The sequence below is a fragment of the Sturnira hondurensis genome, unplaced genomic scaffold, assembly GCF_014824575.4.
Source record: "Sturnira hondurensis isolate 20B ecotype Veracruz unplaced genomic scaffold, ASM1482457v3 Scaffold0016273, whole genome shotgun sequence".
NCBI lineage: Eukaryota > Metazoa > Chordata > Mammalia > Chiroptera > Phyllostomidae > Sturnira > Sturnira hondurensis.
Genome location: NW_028088904.1, coordinates 1,827,598 through 1,846,878, shown reverse-complemented (window position 1 = coordinate 1,846,878; position 19,281 = coordinate 1,827,598). Strand labels below are relative to the sequence as shown.

Genomic DNA, 19,281 nt, shown 5'->3' with positions numbered 1-19,281 from the left:
CATGCCTGGGTTGTAGGCGAGGTCCCCAGTAGGGGACACATGAGAGGCAACCACATACTGATATTTCTCTCCCATTCTTTCTCCTTCCCTTCCCCTCTTTCTAAAAACAAATAAATAAAATATAAAAAAAAATAACTGAGCTTGAAGATCCATACAATTTAGCAGGTGGAAGACTTTAGGCTTAGAAACATGTTAACAAAAACTGATACAAAAATGATCTTTTGCTGTTCTTATATAATCCCATTCCATATATGAGAGAACACTTAAATTTAAATTCTTCAAAAACTTTATGAATATACAAGTGGTTAACTACATGTTCTGTAAAAAAGGCAGAATAAATGGTTTAGGTTTTATAAACTGGATGTTGTCTTTTGCATATACTAAACTAGGGCAAAACAATCAAAAGTAACATGTACACACCTTGTCTAAGAGTAAAATTTTTATTTAAAAAAATAAGTTTTGGCCATATTTAGATTGAGAGATAAGAGTGTCATCCATCCCTTAGTATACAAATATGTTTTAGCAAAATACTCATTTACTGAGTAAATAATTATTACCTAACCCTGTAAAATACATTTCATTTACATTGTTTTAAAACGTATCTTTAAAAGACAAAATCCAACATTTGATGTCTGTCTGATTAGTTAATGAAACTCACATAAATACTGGGTGTAGGTGGATTCAATTTGTCCTTTGGCAAAGGTGGGTATGGTGAAGTTGGTGGTGTTGGAGGTGGACATTTCTCCAAAAATATGTGACTATTAGACAAGCCATTTTTACCCAAATTCCTGAAAAATAATAAGTAGAACTTTATCAGATATTAATTTTGAAAACTCTTTTTAAGTATAGGCATTATTAAAAATAAAATCATTTATAATATTGGTCATCTATTTTTTAATAAAACCAGAATAACTCTTATTTTCACCATATGTTCAAGCTGATTTCTTATACCTCTTACAAAATGAAGATAAAATAATATAAATTATGGAGCAATTTCTTTCTCTTCATATTTTCCCACTTAAAGACAATGAAATAAAAAAAAAACATAGGTAACCTAGGTTATCAGTATATTTCATCATTAGATTTTCATTTAAAGTTAAAACAGTAACCTGTGCAAAAAACCAGCTTTAGATACCAATGTTTTCATAGTAAGATTTGTTATGATATAATTATTTCCAGAATACCTATATGACCACTTCAAAGTTTAGAAACACCACTTGTTCTCTATGACCAAAAATGATTCTCACCCTGGCTGGTGTAGCTCAGTGGATTGAGCTGTGCTCAGTGGATTGGCCTGTGAACCAAAGGATCACAGTTCGATTCCCAGTCAGGGTACATGCCTGGGCTGCAGGCCAGTTCCCAGCAGGGGACTCACAAGAGGCAACCATACATTGATACTTCTCTCCCTCTCTTCTTCCCTTCCCCTCTGAAGATAATTTTTTTTAAAAGATTTTATTTCTTTATTTATCTTTAGAGGTGGAAAGGAGAGAGGGAGAGAAACATCAATGTATGGTTGCCTTTTGTGCGTCCCCTGCTGGGAGTTGGCCTGCAGGGAACCGGCCTGCAACCCAGGCATGTGCCCTGACTGGGAATCGAACCGCAATTGTGTAGTTCGCAGGCCCGCGCTCAATCCACTGAGCTACACCAGCCAGGGCTGAAGATAAATTTAAAAATCTTTAAAAAAATGATTATCTTGTTCAATTCCGTAATATTTAGCAAGACTTCACTTTAGTAAACTGACAGATTGTAATTAATTAAAATATACAGGGTAGGATAAAAAAAAGACTTACAGTTATGAGTCTGTGAAAGTTAATCTTGTATTTATTAATTATTCTATTATTTTCCAAATAACTATAAACTTTACTTTTGCTCAAACCATTACATCGGGAACTGCATATACTTAAGAACAAATTATGTTTTTCATTTAAATTTCATATTATATGACACAAATGAAGGGCATTACCATTTCATGTTTAGCTTTATATTTGCTTAAAGCAAAGAAAAACCTCTAAGTTAGGCCTTTTGGTGCAAGTAAGTCTTGAAATGAATTATTTATCAGCTTTTGCAATACCATATTAAATAGTACCTAGTATGTACAACCTCCATTTAAACTACAACAAAGAAGGAATTATGATGGAGTTTATGGTTATTAATAACATTTTTTAAATTACTGAATTTTTCTGAATAAAATATACAAATATATATCCTACTAAGTATTACACTTTAGTAATTAAGTAAGTACTAAATCAGTATGTGGCTTTAGCATCTGTCCACAAAGTCTGATGAAGCATATATAATCCTGTTTGAGGCTGCCAGAGGGAGAATTCAAATGTCTCCATTATACAAATGCAATTAGTTAATTATAATGTCGACATAATAAAAGCTGGTTTCATGGGAATTATGTATTAGTCAGTTTCTATTTAACAGAACGTGATTTAGTTTACATAGGAGTTGTTTCCAAAACAGATGATACATAACATACATATTATCTTATTTTTTTAAAAACTTTTATTTATTTACTTTTAGAGAGGGGAAGAGAAGGAAAGAAACATCAATGTGTGGTTACCTCTTGTGCATCCCTCACTGGGAACCTGGCCCAAACCCAGGCTTGTGTATGGAGTTGGAATCAAACCAGAGACCCTTTGGATTGTAGTCCAGCACTTAATTCACAGAGCTATATATACTAGCCAGGGCAATATTTTCAAATACTATAAAGTATAGTTCAAGTGTTTAATTATTCTTGAAATGTTTTTTATGCAGTTAGTGGCATCAGAACTCAAGCTTATTTAATATCCACAACATGAAAAATGACAGAAGTGAAAGCTACTAAAATTCTGCCTCTATATATAGTTCTATAATAGATAAAATAGAAATATGAAGAAAGTCAAGCAATGGAAAGTATAAATATCCACACTGACTGATACATTAGCATCTGATACATGTGCCCTAACTAGGAATCGAACCACGATTGTGTGGGAAGAAATTCTTGTATAATTCCCTATAAGAAAAAAACCTCAAAGATGCTATATGCATAAATTCACACAAAATTTATTTTATTTTTCAAGAAGTTTGTTACCCAGAGAAATTAACTCTCTAAAAACTTTTTTGGCATAATCAGAACTAAAATTCATGCCCAGAGCAAGCGCCTATTCAATTAACAGAGCTCAATTTAACATGACAGTTTTCACTTAATACACTGGCTGTTTAATAATAATTTAATCTTCAATTTCCAGGATAACATTCAGAATAATCCTCTACTTCCAGAACCAATTCTTTTATTTCCTCTGTCTTTTTTTATTTTTCCCTTTCTGCTATTTGGGTATTTCTAACTTTTCAAAATGAAATTACTCATCTCTGGTAAAACTCACTGTAGTAGTTTTGAAGTCCCTACCCTTCCCCTAAATAAACCCTCTAAAAACTAATTTGATGCTGCAAAGAAGGTTTCCATACATTTCAAAAATGAGATGTACAGATTGATTATGGTTATGGTTGAACATATCTGGGAATATACTAAAATCATTCAAATGAATGCATACATTTTAAATGAGTGCATTGTAAGGTATGAGAATTCTGTTTCAAGGAAGAATTTTTGTTTTTAAAATGATACATTAACGTTTAAAGCAGAGGGAAAATCTGTATAACAGAATACTGTCAGAAAGTTCCCCTCAGTCTTTAATTCTTGTTTTTTTTTTTGTGGAAAGAAAATAAAACCCATTTAAGAAATAAATTTCTGAGTGTCATTTCATATTAAGAACAGCAGAACGTAGCTGCTTTTCACAGAGTGACAGTCTATTACATTTCTCAATTCTTTGTTACCTTTCCTCTCATATGTCTTAACATTTTACACAAAAAGTTACCCGAAAGCAAACAGGAAGATTTTCCAGGCTTTGGTGTTTTCTACCAAATATAATTGAACACTCATTATATAATTTTTCAATGCACCAAACTTCAACTTCAACTTTCAGGATAACATTCAGAATAATGGCTTATCACAGGGAAGCTGGAATGCCTGGTAACTTTTAAGAAATAAGTACCCCCAGATAAAGGAGGTTGTTAAAAAAGCTGATGCTCAAACAAAAAGATTTTGTACAGAAAGACAAAAAGACAACCTACTTAATAAAGAACAAAATTTACCAATGATGCACTCATTTGAGAAAGGGTTCATATCCAAATTTATAAAAAAGTTATATGACTCAACACCAAAAACAAATAATACAATTAAAAAATGAAGAGAAGATCTAAACAGATACTGTAAAAAAACATAAATGACAACAGATAGGAGATCCTCCACATCAATAGCCATCAGAGAGATGCAAATTCAAACAACAGTGAGACATCACCTCACACCTGTCATAATGGGCATGATCAATAAATCAACAAGCAAGTGCTGGTGAGGATGTGAGGAAAAGGGAATCCTAGTGCACTGTTGGTGGGAATGCAGACAATGGAAAATAGTATGGAAGATCCTCAAAAAATTAAAAATGGAACTGCTTATGACCTAGTGATTCTACTTCTTCAAATTTATCCAAAAAACCTGAAACTCTTTAGAGAGACTACATGCAACCCTATGTTCATTTGCAGTATTACTTACAATTGCCAAGATTTTGAAACAGCCCTAGTGCCTATCAGTAGATGAGTGGTTAAAAAACCATGGCACATTTACACAATGGAACACTGTTTGGCTTTATAAAAAGAATAAAATCTTACAATTAGTTTCAGTACTGATGGATGTTAAGTGATGTTATGAAAACTAAAATAAGTCACTAAGACAAAAACAAGTACCATATGACTCTATTTACATGTGGATTTTAAAAGGACAATATAAATGCACATAAAAAGGAAGGAAAAATACTCAAGATACAAAGAAAAGACTAATGAAGGCTAGATGAGAGGTGGTTGAGGGATGAGGTGAAAAAGACATGCCAGGTTGTTGGTGGGTGAGAAAAAAAAATTTTTTTTCTGTTGTGGTCTGCAAGATTTGGTTGGCAACTTTTCCTCTGTGGTCGGCAACATTAATAAACAGAGAGGTTTCCCTTGTGGTTCCCCCCTAACCTCCCACACAAATACAATGACAGCAGTATCTAGTTGCAGAGACAGCACTGGGAGCTCAAAGATTTGGAGCTCCACTGCACAACACTGTACCTTGCAGGATTGGCTCCCTGGAAGGTTAACAACCAGATCACAGGGGAGACACCTGTCTACCCGGTTTCTACTGCCCTAGAAATATCTTAAAAGTGACAAAAGTGCACGAAGGATTTAAAAAAGGTGATCTAGCATCACCTACTGGAAAATAATAGTAGGCCCTCTTCAAATTAATCTACTAGAGAAGTAACACTCATGTATGCTAAGACAGACAAAATTTATCCAAGTATCATAAATACCCAAATTAGCAAAGCAGCTCAGAAAGAAAATAAAAAAATCTCAGAAACCAAACTTAAAGACACTGAAATATGTGATGTAAGTAACAGAGAACTCATGATTATAGTCATGAAAAACAATATGCAAGAAAACAGGCAGTTTAATGAAACCAGAAATAAAATCAATAAACAAAAATGAATACTTTACCAAAGAGAACAAAACTCTTAAAATATAACCAAATGGAAATTTCAGAGAAGATCAACTCAATAAAGAAATACCAGGAGCCCTGGCTGGCGTAGCTCAGTGGATCAAGCACGGGCCTGTGAACCAAAGGATCACAGTTCGATTCCCAGTCAGGGTACATGCCTGGGCTGCAGGCCAGTTCCCAGCACAGGCGCACAAGAGGCAACCATACACTGATATTTCTTTCCTTCTCTCCTTCCCTTCCTCTCTAAAGGTAAATGAATAAAATCTTTAAAAAAAAAAGAAATACCAGGAATAAACTAGCAAGCCCTAATCAGTATGTCGCAGTTGGTTGGAGTGTCCTCTGTTAGAAATGTTTAGGTTTTAATTCTAGGTCCAGATACATACTCAAGATATAAGTTTGATCCTTAGCTGCTAAAAATATAAGAAATCAAATGACTGATATTTCTCTCACATTGATGTTTCACTCTCTCTCTCTCCCCCTCTCATTCTCTCTCTCTAAAAGCAATGAAAAAATTAAAACCGAAATGCACTAGCAAGCCCAGGAAACACAATGGAGCAAATGGATGAGATGATAGCTAATACTGAAGATAGAAATCTAGAAATGACATAAAGAAGAGGGAGACTTGAACATAAAGCATGTGAAAGAACTCTACAAGAACTGACTCATGAGAAAGTTGTATAAGAATAACAGGCATATGAGAATACAGAAAAATAGGAACAAAGAATCTATTCATACAAAGAATGGATATGAATTTTTGAAACCTATGGAGAGAGTCAGATCCTCAAATCGAAGAAGCAGACAGGTAATATCTAATTACCTCAGTGTAAGAATCCTCTCCCTCCCTCTCCCTCTCCCTCTCTCTCCCCTTCCCTCTCCAAAGTCAAAAACTGTACTTGAACAACAATAAAAATTTTTTAAAAAATCAATGAAGTGGGCACAGAAGGAAAGCACTTAAACATAATGAAAGCCATATATGAAAAACCCTCAGTCAATATCATACTCAGTTGTGAAAAACTGAAAACTTCCCTTCTAAAATCAGGGAAAAGAGAAGGATGTCCACTCTTACTCTTATTCAACATAGTACTAGAAGTCCCAGCCAGAGCAATAAGGCTAGAGAAAAAAATAAAAGGCATTCAAACTGGAAACAAAGAAGTAAAAATCATTTTTTGCACATGACATGAATCTGGATATATAAAATTCTAAAGGTCCACCAAAAACTGTTAGAAACAATAAACAACCCTGAGCCAGTGTGGATCAGTTGGTTACTCCACTGCTCTAAAACAAAAATGTTGTGAGTCTGAGTCCTGATAATAAAAAATACTTAGGTTGCAGATTAAATCCCCAGTACCCACACATGTGGGGGGCAACTGACTGATTTTCTCTCACAATATTTTTCTTTCTCTCTCTTCCTCTATTTCTATAAAAAGTAATGACAAAATGTCCTCAAGTGAAGATTTAAAAAAAAAACCCAAAACAGTAATGTTGCAGGATACAAAATCAAGATACAAAAACCTACTATTTTCCAGCCATGGCAGGATGGCTCAGGTCATTGGAGCACCATCCTGTACACCAAAATGTTGCAAAACTGGTGCATACCCGAATCAACTCATCAATGTTTCCTTCTAACATCAATGTTTCTGTTTCTCTCTCTCTCTCTTTGCAATAGGCATATCCTTTATTTATTTAAAAATTAAATAAATAAAAGTTTAAAATTCATTTCTGTTCTATATTCTAACAAAACTTGGCACACAAAAAATTCCTTTTGCAATTGCTATCAAAATAATACATAGGAAGACTATACTTTCAGGGATATACAAGAATAAATACCTAGGAATAAACTTAACAAAGGATATATATATTGTCAGCTATACAGCATTATTAAGAGAGACTGGAAAGACACAATGAAAAGATATCCTACATTCTGGATTTGAGAAGCAACAGAGTTAAAATGTCTATATTATCCCAAGCGATACATAAATTTAATGCAATCCCCATCAAAATCCCAATATCATTTTTGAAACAGAACATAAATTCATCAGATTAGTATGAAACCACAAAAGACCCCAAATAGCCAAAGAAATTCAGAGAGAAAAGAAGAAATCTGCATATATTCTACTACCTGACTTAAAATAATACTATAGGTCTATAATAATCAAGAGTATGGCACTGGGAGAAAAACAGACACAAAGACCAATGGAACAAATTTAAGAGTCAAGTAATAAAGCCACATGTATAAGGGCAAATAATTTTTGACAAAGGAGCCAAAATTGGAAAAGAAAGCCTCACAAATTTTCCCACAAATGGCACTGGGAAAAATTGGAAATCTACATGCAAAATAATGAAACTACATTAGAGTTTGTCCCAATGTACAAAAGTTAATATAAAGTGGATCAAAGATCTAAATATAAGATCTGAAACAATATATTACATGGAAGAAAACATAGTGCTAAATCTTCTGGCCCTTTGTTGTAGTCAACATCTTATGAATCTGATCCCAAAGGCAAAGAAAGAAAGTAAAAAGAAAAATATCAAGTAATTAAAGTGTACCAAACAAAATCTCCTGAAGAAGAGAAGACACCAACAATAAAAAAAGAAAGGCAAGCAGATGACTTGGAAAATTTTTTGCCAATAATGCCCAGACATAGGTCTGATATCCAAAATATGTAAAGAATCCACATAACCACCAAAAAACACACAATCAAATTAAAAAATAGGCTGAGTACCTGGTCAAAGACCCCTCCTCAATAGACATGGAAGATGCAAACAGATACATGAAAAGATGTTCACCTCTCACTAGCTATTAGGGAAATGCAAATCAAAACCACAATGAGATACCACAGTAGACCTGTGAAAATGGCTATTATCAACAACAAAAAATAAATGCTGGAGAGGCTGTACAGAAAAAGAAATCCTCATTCAGTGCCAAATGTAAACTGGTATAGAACAGCCACTGTGAAAAAACAGTGTGGTGGGTCCTTGAAAAACTATTTTGGTTTAAAAAGTTAAGACAAGACTTACCATTTGACCCAGCATCCCTCTTCTGGATATTTACCAAAAACCCAAAATACATTTATTTGAAAAATATATGCACCCCTATGTTCACTGCAACATTATTCACAGTGCCAAAGACATGGAGACACAGACCAAACCAAACTGTCCTTTTAAACATGACTGCATAAAGATGTGGTACACACTGTATGCAATGGAGAACACTCAGCCATAGGAAGAGATGAGACACTACGATTTCCAAAAGTATGGATGGACCTTGAGGGTACTGCCCTAAGCAAAACAGACCAGATTTCACTCATACATGGGATATAACAGTGAAACTCACAGAGACTGACAAGAGTATAGTGGTTATCAGGAGTGAGCTGTGGAGATCAAAGGTAAAGGTAACCTTTGAGAAGGTGGAATATAGTACCTTTATTATCTGTGTCCTCTAATTTTTTATTCATTTTTAAATATTTTATTTATTTGTTTTCAGAGAGAAGGGAAGGAAGAGAGGGAGGGAAACATCAATATGTGACTGCCTCTTATATGTCCCCTACTGGTGACTTGGCCCACCCAGACATGTGCCCTGACTCAGAATCAAACTGGTGACTCTGGTTCACAGGCTGTCACTCAATCTACTGAGCCACACCAGCCAGGGTATATCTTCTAATTTTTTAACGTACATATGCACTACTTCATAAAAATTTCAAAATAACATCTGTATTTTTAGTAAAGGAGAAGTTAAGATCACAAAAAAAGGATAAACTGACACTGAAACATAAGAAAGATCCTGATAAAACTTATTTTAAATAAATCACTACATTACTTTTCAAATAATTTCCATTTCTTATATAATCAACATGTTGTCTGTTTTCTGATCTGGACAGTAATCAACTATTTTTACTTTGTGATGACATTTCTCATACTAACCTGCATGCCTTCAGAACTTCTGTGGAACTTGAATATATGGACACAGACATTGATGGTATAATCTGAGGACCAGACTCGAGGCTAATTATAGGCAGATTTGGTTTTGCAGAGCTCTGTAAATACTGTAGTTCTTCTCTATTATTTTTGTAAAACTTATTTTGAGGACTGTTAAGGCTGGTAACACTGTGTGTAATTGTCTGTGCAGTGGATCTTGTAGAAGATGTGGTAGTGGAAATGATAGAAGGCGGCGAAGAGGTAACAGAAATATTACTCTTTGTATGAAAAGGTGGGTGATTATTACTGGCTTTGTCACTAGCTTTTCCAATCATTGTGGCAGAGATCTGAGGACTCTCTGATATTAGTAAATCTGGTGAGGTACAGTCTCTATGGTTAGGACTGCAATCAGGTTCTGCTATCAGTTGCTGAATATGGTTAGAAAGTCCCCTGACAACAACACAACCATTAGGCGTGTCTCCAGCGTGCCTGCTTATTTCAGGCACCAAAGATCTATTTCCTGAAGGCTTGTTCTCTTTGGTAAAATTTATGCCTTGTTGTCCACCTGAGGTAGCAATATGAGAGGAGAGGTGATTCAGTGCAGCTCCCTGTGTTACTGAATTGCTATGAAGAGTTCGACGTCCAGTCTGTTTTTGAACACCCACACTAGCTGCTTGGAGGTACTGGGCAGGACCAGTGGAAAATGGAGGTTGTTCATCATTAGGTAATGACATATGTGAACTCTGACCTTTGTGAAGCACCTAAAAAACAAAATATAAGGAAATTAAAAAGATTTGTTTAAATATCTTATTAGTAAACTAAGTAATGAGGATTAAAAAGATTAAATAAAAAAAGCTGTATGAAATAACTAATGTATAATATACTTAATCCTAAACCTTTAAAGTTATTTTTTTAAAGTTTCCATTACTAACTTATTAAAACAATTCATATATTTAGAAAAAATCATGTAAATGGGCTCCTTAATTTGATTCTATTTATCAGTGTCATATTACTTCACATCAGGTTTTCAGATTTTTAAAAAAATTCCATTGCACATATTTTCATCTTTACAGAAATTTATCAGTAAATTTAGATATGGAAAGCCATATATACAGTCACTACAAATTAAAAACACAAACACAAACTAAGTGAAACAAGGCATTGATCTACAATGTACTTACTATAAGTTTAATACAGAAAATGTATTAATCAAAACTTTAAAATTATTAGCCAGCCTTTAATGCAAACCCAGCAGTTATCCTTAATCCTGAAGCAAAACTATTAAATTTATAAAAGTATTCAAAGAAATAACATACAAATTTTCACCCTTTCATCGACTGTCTCCAGTTACAACCCACGAAAATATTTTAGCAGAGTCTCAATGAATTTCTTGGAGGGAGAGAAAATTTTCCCAAACTCACTTAATTTGGAAAATATACTCATATTATTAAATAATTCTGATGCAACAGTTTATCAAAATTAATAAAGTTTTTGACAGACATTCTTTTATGAAATTAAAAGTTTCAGTGAAGTAAGGTTTTACCTGAAATTTGGGCTAAAAGTGTCATACATTGCAATGAAAGATTTCTCATTTCAATTTAATAACAAAGTAATTAATAAACTAATTTGACAACACTAATTAATATGGGTATACTAAAACTATCATGTGAGAGCTTCCAAAGTATACCAATAACAGAACATGAAAGCTAGTAACATTTCAGAATGTAGAATTATAATCATACACTAACATATTTTAGTTTCAAATTGCATATTAAGTGGAAGTTCAGAATGTTGAATAAAATTTTAGAGTTGCTCGTTTCTGAGTTTGGTAGTTTAATAACAGGCTAAAAGCCTACTTGCTTTCATGAGGAGGGAAATTTGTCACTAATAACCTGTAAAGTAATGAAAATTGAACTGACAAGTTTTATATAAACTAAAGTCACTTTTAGTCATCTAATTATACTTTGCTATCATGGTTTTAACACTGAATTTTATCATTTGAAACATCTTGAAATGGTAATGGAGTGTTTTATTCAGATTATATACTACACATTTTAATATTTGACAAAGTGACACAAATTAAAAGTATAATATAAACACTTTAGTACAATAAAATCCTAGATACATAAAAAATTCATGGAAAAAGCAAATATAATAATCAGTAACATAATCAGTGATGAAAAATTCATCCATAAAAAGGATGTGGGTAGGCAAATCAAGAATTCCATTCATCACCATCAAAATTAACTCACATGTTCCACAACTAGGAAATAACCGACCAAATGAAAAGTAGTAATTTTATAACATTCCAAGCTACAGATCAAAGTATTTTGAGTTTATAATTTGCTTTAAATTATGAACTCAGTGGGAATCCACAGTGGAGTAAAAGCAAAAGGAGACTTCAGAGCTAACTGCAGCTTTCAATGTGAGTCTAAATGAAGACTATACGGGATTCTTGATGGACTACAAACACAATTTTAGCTCTAATAAGTATCTGATTAACAACATGTCATAAACACTGAGGAAAATCCAAGAAAATCAGGGGAAAATTAAATCAAAATAAGAAGAGAAACAGTAGCTTCCAACTGCACAAATGACAACTTACTAAAAGGTGAAAAAAATAAGTTCATTTAACAACTAGCTACAATAAAGATTTTAAATGATCAGTAGTCAATAAAAAAACAACTATTGAACATAAATGTATAGAACCTCAAAAACTATATTTGAGGAAATCAAGGAAGAACACTTCCCATACTGATGAAAAACGTCATCAAATATACAAACCCAGAATGTTAAAGAAATCCTCAATAGCACACACACAAAAGTATCATATGCCTGACATGATAATAAAACTAGTAAATGCTACAGTAAGAAATCCAAAAGCAGGAAGTGACAAGTCACATTAGAAGACAAAGTAATATGAAAACCAAGATACTTCTCATAAAGACTGGAATTCATGTACATGGACTGAAACGTTGAAAGTAATTAAGAAAATAAATCCCAAATGAGAATTCTATTTAAGGTGAAACTGTACTTGAAAAGCAAAGGTGAGCTAAACATATTTCTCAAAAAACCCCAGCTAACATAGGGCTACAAAATAATAAAATACTAATATAAAAATTATTAACATACAGTTTACGTGAAAGAAAATGACAGTGATTAATAATTTAAGACCAGAAGAAGAAATAAAGGTGGCAATTTTTTGATACTGTAAATGTAAAAAATTGTGTATATGGATACATTGTATTACTTACCTTTCAAACATACAAATATTTAAAGCAAATATAACATTTTTACTGTTTGTATGCATATGAATAATGTATATCACAAATGGGAGAAAAAATGAATGAGAGTCACTATTCTGTATTTAAAGATTTCACTACTACAGTAATATATATTGGATAATATAATGAAAAACAGTAAATATGGCAGAAAAGACAAGAGACATTACAGGCAGAAAACAAAGAGTAAATGAAAAGTAACCACATTAATAATAATATTAAATATAAATGGACTGAACATTCTCCACATAAGCAAACCATGTCAGTTTGCTTAAAAATATCAATATGCTATATAAAAGAGAAAGTTATCTTCAAAGGCATAAAAATGTTAAAAGATGACAAATCATATACTTTGAAAACAGTACCAAAGAGAATTACAATGATATTAATATCAAAGAACATATTACAGAAAAAATTTAACGAGAGACATTTTTTCAATAGAAAAAGAATTGTGAAATTGAATATATTTCCTTTAAAAGTACAAATATGTACGATGTAAAACTCAATAGTATATAAAACAAAACACTACAGATGTGACAGAGAAATATACAATTCAGCAATAGTTACAGAATTCTGGCCAAGCTGGAGACATAGGCGGAAACACGGTACCTCCTCCCTCCCACATCCAAATTTAAGGACAACAAAGATTTAGAAAGAAAAACAAAATCAGAACAGACAGAAAACTGAACTTTTCCAAATTCCATCAACAACAAACCATTCACTCAGACCAGTAAGAGAGGTGGAGATGGCGGCCGGCAGAGGGGTCCTGGCAAGCAAAGGTGGTGGTTGGTCACCCAGGAGTCAGGGGGAAACCAGCAAAGCCAGTGAGGCGCACAAGGCTGTTGGCTGACTTCAGTCACACATTGACACACAGACAGTGAGACAGACTGCACAACCCAAGGCCCCAGCACTGGGAAATAAAGCCTAAAAGCACTGATTGAAAAAACTTGCTGGGGTTGAGGTGCTGGGAGAGACTCCCAGTCTCACAGTAGAGTTTGTGGGAGAAACCCACAGGATCTTAAAAGGTCTACAAGCCCACCCACCCAGGAACCAGTAACAGAAGAGCCCAGGTTTGCTTGTGGGGAGTGGCAGAGGAGACTGAAATCTGAGGGAGAGTGGAGCAAGCACCATTGCTCCCTCTCTGACCCCGCCCCCACATACAGCATCACAACCCAGCCACATGGGTTGCCCCAGCCACATGGTGAACACTAAGCAAAAAGGAGCAACAAGACAGACCACACAATCCAGGGCCCCAGCGATGGGAAATAAAGCCTAAAAGCACTGACCGAAAAGTTTCTGTTTGTGGGAAGTGGCAGAGCAGACAAAAATCCAACAGACCACAGAACAAGTGCCATTTCTCTCTCTCTGACCCCGCCCCCACATACAGAATCACAACTCAGTGACTGGGTTGCTCTGCCCTGGTAAACACCCAAGGCTCCACTACTCATAACTAATAGGTGCTACCTGACCAAAAATGGCTCAAACAAAAGAACAAATCAAAGCCCCAGAGCCAACACTTTTAAGTGACCAAGAAACAGCTAACCTATCAGATGCACAGTTCAAAATACTGGTAATCTGGATTACCAGTAGATGAAAAATCTAATAACCAAAGATGAAAAAATGAAGGCTACACTAAGGGAAATGAAGCAATGTGCACAGGGAACCAATAGTGATGGAAAGAAAACTGGAACTCAAATTAATAGAGTAGACCAGAAGGAAGAAACATTCAACCAAATCAGAATGAAGAAACAAGAATTCAAAAAATGAGGAGAGGTTTAGGAACCTCCAGGATATCTTTAAACGTTCCAACATCCGAATCAGAGGGGATACTAGAAGGGAGAAAGAAACAGCCACGAGTGGAACACTTATTTGAACAAATAATAAAGGAGAACTTCCCCAATCTGGCAAAGGAAATAGATTTCCAGGAAATCCAGGAAGCTCAGAGAGTCCCAAAGAAGGTGGACCCAAGGAAGAACACACCAAGGAACATCATAATTACATTAGCCAAGGTTAAAATGAAAGAGAGAATTCTAGAAGCAGTAAGAGATAAGGGGACAATCACCTACAAAGGAATTCCCATCACACTGTCAGATGATTTATTAAAAGAGACGTTATAGGCAACAAGGGGCTGGAAAGAAGTATTCCAAGTCATGAAATCCAAAGACTGACATCCAAGATTGCTCTATCCAGCAAAGCTTTCATTTAGAATGGAAGGACAGAAAAAGTGCTTCTCAGATAAGGTCAAATTCAAGGAGTTCATCATCACCAAGCCCTTACTATATGAAATGTCAAAGGGACTTACCTAAGAAAAATAAGATAAAAAATATGAACAATGAAAGGACAGTTATTAACAACAATGATACTCAAAGTTATTAACCACCACCCTAAAATGAAGGCAAACTAAGCAGACACCTAAAACAGGAGCGGAGCCAAAGAATGGAGATCACATGGAGGGTTAGCAACAGGGGAGTGGGAGGAGGAGAGAGGGGGAGAAGATATAGAGAATAAGAGACTTCCGCCAAGATGGATGCATAGGTGGAAACACTGTGCCTTCTCCCACAACCAAGTTTGAATAAAACAAAGGTTTGGAGAAACAAAGACACAGCCAAAGGACAGAAAATTGAATTATATGGAAGTCCAACTACATCTAACCTTTCAACGGGGAGGGTAAGAGGGGAGGAGCCAGTAGCGAGCAGGGTCTGGCAGGACAGGTCCCCCGACCTAGGCGCGCAGGAAGAACCAGTCGGGGTGTGGGGCAGACTGTTCAAGGTCGCACATTCGCACACAGTGAGACAGACCACGCAGGCCCCAGGGGGCGAGGGCTGATCGCGGTGGCACACTCGCGTGCAGTGACACGAAACGTGTGGGCCCGGTGACGGCAGCAACTGCAGCACCGGTGGGAGCTGAGGCGGCAGGCGCAGGCAGACGCCATAGTCCCCTCTTTGACCCCGCCCCCACAAACAGCGTCACAACCCAGCGACTTAGTTGCCCTGCTCTGGTGAACACCTTAGGGATCCGATCCTGCTACATAACAGGCACAAACAGCCGGAGAGATGGCGCAAGAAGAACTCAGAGTCCCAGAGCCAATAACTCTCAGCGACCAAGAAATTCCCAGCCTTTCAGAAGCACAATTCAAGACACTGTTTATCAGGAACATATGAAGGAACAAATTATAGCCACAAATTAGAGGAACATATGAAGGCTAAACTAACTGAAATGAAGGGAGATGTCCAGGAATCCAATAGCAATGGAGAGGAAACTGGGACTCAAATCAATGGAATGGACCAGAAGGAAGAACAAAACATCCCACCAGAAAGGAATGAAGAAATGAAAATTCAAAAAAATGAGGAGAGGTTTAGGATCCTCCAAGACATCTTTAAACATTCCAACATCCAGATTATAGGGGTACCAAAGGGGGAAAGAAACAGCCATGAGTGGAAATCTTATTTGAACAAATAATAAAGGAGAACTTCCCCAGTCTGGCAAAGGAAATAGACTTCCAGGAAATACAGGAAGCTCAGAGAGTGCCAAAGAAGTTGGACCCAAGAAGGAACACACCAAGGCACATCATCATTACATTAGCCAAGACCAAAATGAAGGAGAGAATCCTGGAAGCAGCAAGAGATAAGGGGACAGTCACCTACAAAGGAGTACCCATCAGACTGTCAGCGGATTTCTCAAAAGAGACCTTACAGGCAAGAAGGGCTGGAAAGAAGTATTCCAAGTCATGAAATCCAAAGACCTACAGCCAAGATTGTTTTATCCAGCAAAACTTTCATTTAGAATGGAAGGACAGATAAAGTGCTTCTCAGATAAGGTCAAGTTTAAAGAGTTCATCATCACCAAGCCCTTCTTATATGAAATGCTAAAGGGAATTATATAAGAAAAAGAAGATGAAAAATATGAACAGTGAAAGGACAGCAAACTCACAGTTATTAACAACCACACCTAAAACAAAAGCAAACCAAGAGGACAGCTAGATCAGGAGTGGAACCATAGAAATGAAGAACACATGGAGGGTTAGCAACAGGGGAATGGGAGGAGGAGAAGGGGGAGAAGGTACAGAAAATAGTATAGACAGTAGGTAGAAAATAGATAGGGGGGAGGGCAAGAATAATGGGGGAAATATAGAATCTAAAGAACTTGAGACATGTGGTTATAAACTAAGGGGGGAGAAGGGTGGGGGAGGGAGTGTGCGGGTGGAGGGGAATGAAAGGGGGAAATAGAACAACTGTAATGGTATAATCAATAAATACATTTTTAAAAAAGATATAGAGAATAAGTAGCATAGACAGTAGGGAGAAAATAAGGGCAGGGCAAGAGCAGTGTGGGAAATCTAGAAGTTGAAGAACTTATGACACTAGGACATGAACTAAAAGGGGGGAATGTGAGGGGAGGGAGTGTACAGGGTGAAGAAGAATGAAGGTGGGAAATGTGAGAACTATAATGGCATAATCAATAAAATATATTCAAGAAACAATAGTTGCAAATTTAAATAGCACTCTATAATTGATATGAAATTAAGTTAAAAAGGCAATAATATGAAAAAGTTTAGCAACACTACAAACCAACCAAATGTCATATTACAGTACACTTCTCTTAACATCAGAAAAATATTACATATATTCTTTGCAGTTCATATGAAATATAGTCCAAAATAGACTACAGACTAGAAGTGAAAATAAGGCTTGATAAAATGATAAATGTTAAAGTCAAACCACATGTTAAAAATGCAAGCACATTAGATATAAAAACTGAAAAGACCCAAAATTTGGAATACGTACAATAGAATTTTTCATATTCTATGGGTTTAGAAGTAACAACAGAAATACAGAAATTTCATGAAAATCAAAATGTAACATGTCCAAATTTGCCTGAAGCAATAATTAGGTTATTTATAACTTTAGAGACATTGTCAAAGATAAACAAAGTAAGCTACCACATTGCAACGCCAGGAAGATACAAAACTGAATATAAGGAAAAAATAATATAGATGGGGAAAAAAGCAATGATACAAAATAATAGAACATAGAAGGAAAATTTAGGAGAAAAATATAAAATTGATCTTTAATAAGATTATCTAAATATACATATTAACATTTAAATATATATTTATATATATTGAGTATATAAAATAATAGAAAGTAAAATTTACTATTTCACAAACAGGAAGTTGACATCATCACAGATCCTAAAAAGACATTTTGGCTGACACTGTACTAATCTTACAGAAAACCCTTTAGGAAGTATAAGGTTATTGCAAGTCATTTTAGTAAAGACACTTATACTCTAATACCAAAGCCAGTTAGATACACCAAGATTCTTAAATACATAAGAAAATACCCTTGAGAAAATATGAGCAATTCAAATTACTGAATATATAAGAATCATGCACCATGACCAATGATGGGTTATCTAAGAAAGAGGTAGGTTTCTGAAATATACCTGAAAAATCAATGCCATCAATATAATATATTCATTACAATGAGTAGAAACACTCATTATTAATATAAAGGCAACAGCATCTAAACATGGATGTTAGACAAGAATTTGACAAAATCCAATGCAGACTCTCAGATAACTAGAACAAGCATTCATGAAAATTATGGTCAACATATTTAATGTTGATAAACAAATGTTTTACCCAAGTACGGGTTGAATTCAAGGATATGTTATTAGCACTTCTCAATAATGTACTAGATGTTCTAAGATAATCAGACAAGAAATAAAATAGATAAAGTTTGAAAAAGGTAAAAAAATCTTTATTTATGAAATCCACAATCCTGTAAAACCAAAATCAAAGTATGATAATATTACAAAATAAATTAGTTAAGTAAGGTCTCAAGTTATAAATCAATTATATTAATGTTTCTATAGTCTGATGAAAAACAATCTGGAAATAAATTTAAGAATACACTTCTACTAATAACCATATAAAACACATCTGAAAATATTAAGAAAGAATTAAGTAGTCCTGGCAGCTAAAACGTGGCTCAATTAGTTGAAGCCTCATCTGAAACTGAAAGGTTCTGTGGTTCAACCCCTGGCTGGGAGGCAGCCAATAAATGCTTTTCTCTGACATTGATGTCTCTCTCTGCCCCTCCCTTTCTCTCTAAAAGCAAAAAAAAAAAAAAAAGACATATAAATAGGTGAGGATAAAAAAATTAATTTAAGAAAAGCAGAACTATATAAATGTAGAGACACTGCATTCATGGTTTGAATATCACAATTTGCCCCCAAGTTGGCTTATACATAAAATACAACACATTTTTTAAAAATTGTATTTATTTACTTATCTTTAGAGGGGAAGGAGAGAGGGAGAGAAACATCAGTGTATGGTTGCCTTTTGTGCATTCCCTGGTGGGAGTTGGCCTGCAGAGAACTGGCCTGCAACCCAGACATGTGCCCTGATTGGGAATTGAACCGCAATCCTCTGGTTCGCAGGCCTTTGCTCAATCCACTGAGCTGTGCCAGCCAGGGCCATAAAATATAACACTTATTAAATCCCAGTAGGCTTTT

At 35.0% G+C, this 19,281-nt stretch overlaps 1 protein-coding gene across 5 annotated transcripts in view; it reads right to left on the bottom strand.

The window, feature by feature from the left end:
* The window catches only part of LOC119000751 (lysine-specific demethylase 6A-like), a 209,031-nt gene that overhangs the window by 19,404 nt on the left and 170,346 nt on the right, over window positions 1-19,281 (bottom strand). For all 5 annotated transcript variants that reach the window (XM_037065878.1, XM_037065882.1, XM_037065880.1 and 2 more), the window contains 2 exons: window positions 9,488-10,242; window positions 659-788 (listed from right to left, as the gene is read on the bottom strand). In XM_037065878.1, coding sequence (XP_036921773.1) covers window positions 659-788; window positions 9,488-10,242 — 885 coding nt within the window. The remainder of the gene's footprint in view (window positions 1-658; window positions 789-9,487; window positions 10,243-19,281) is intronic.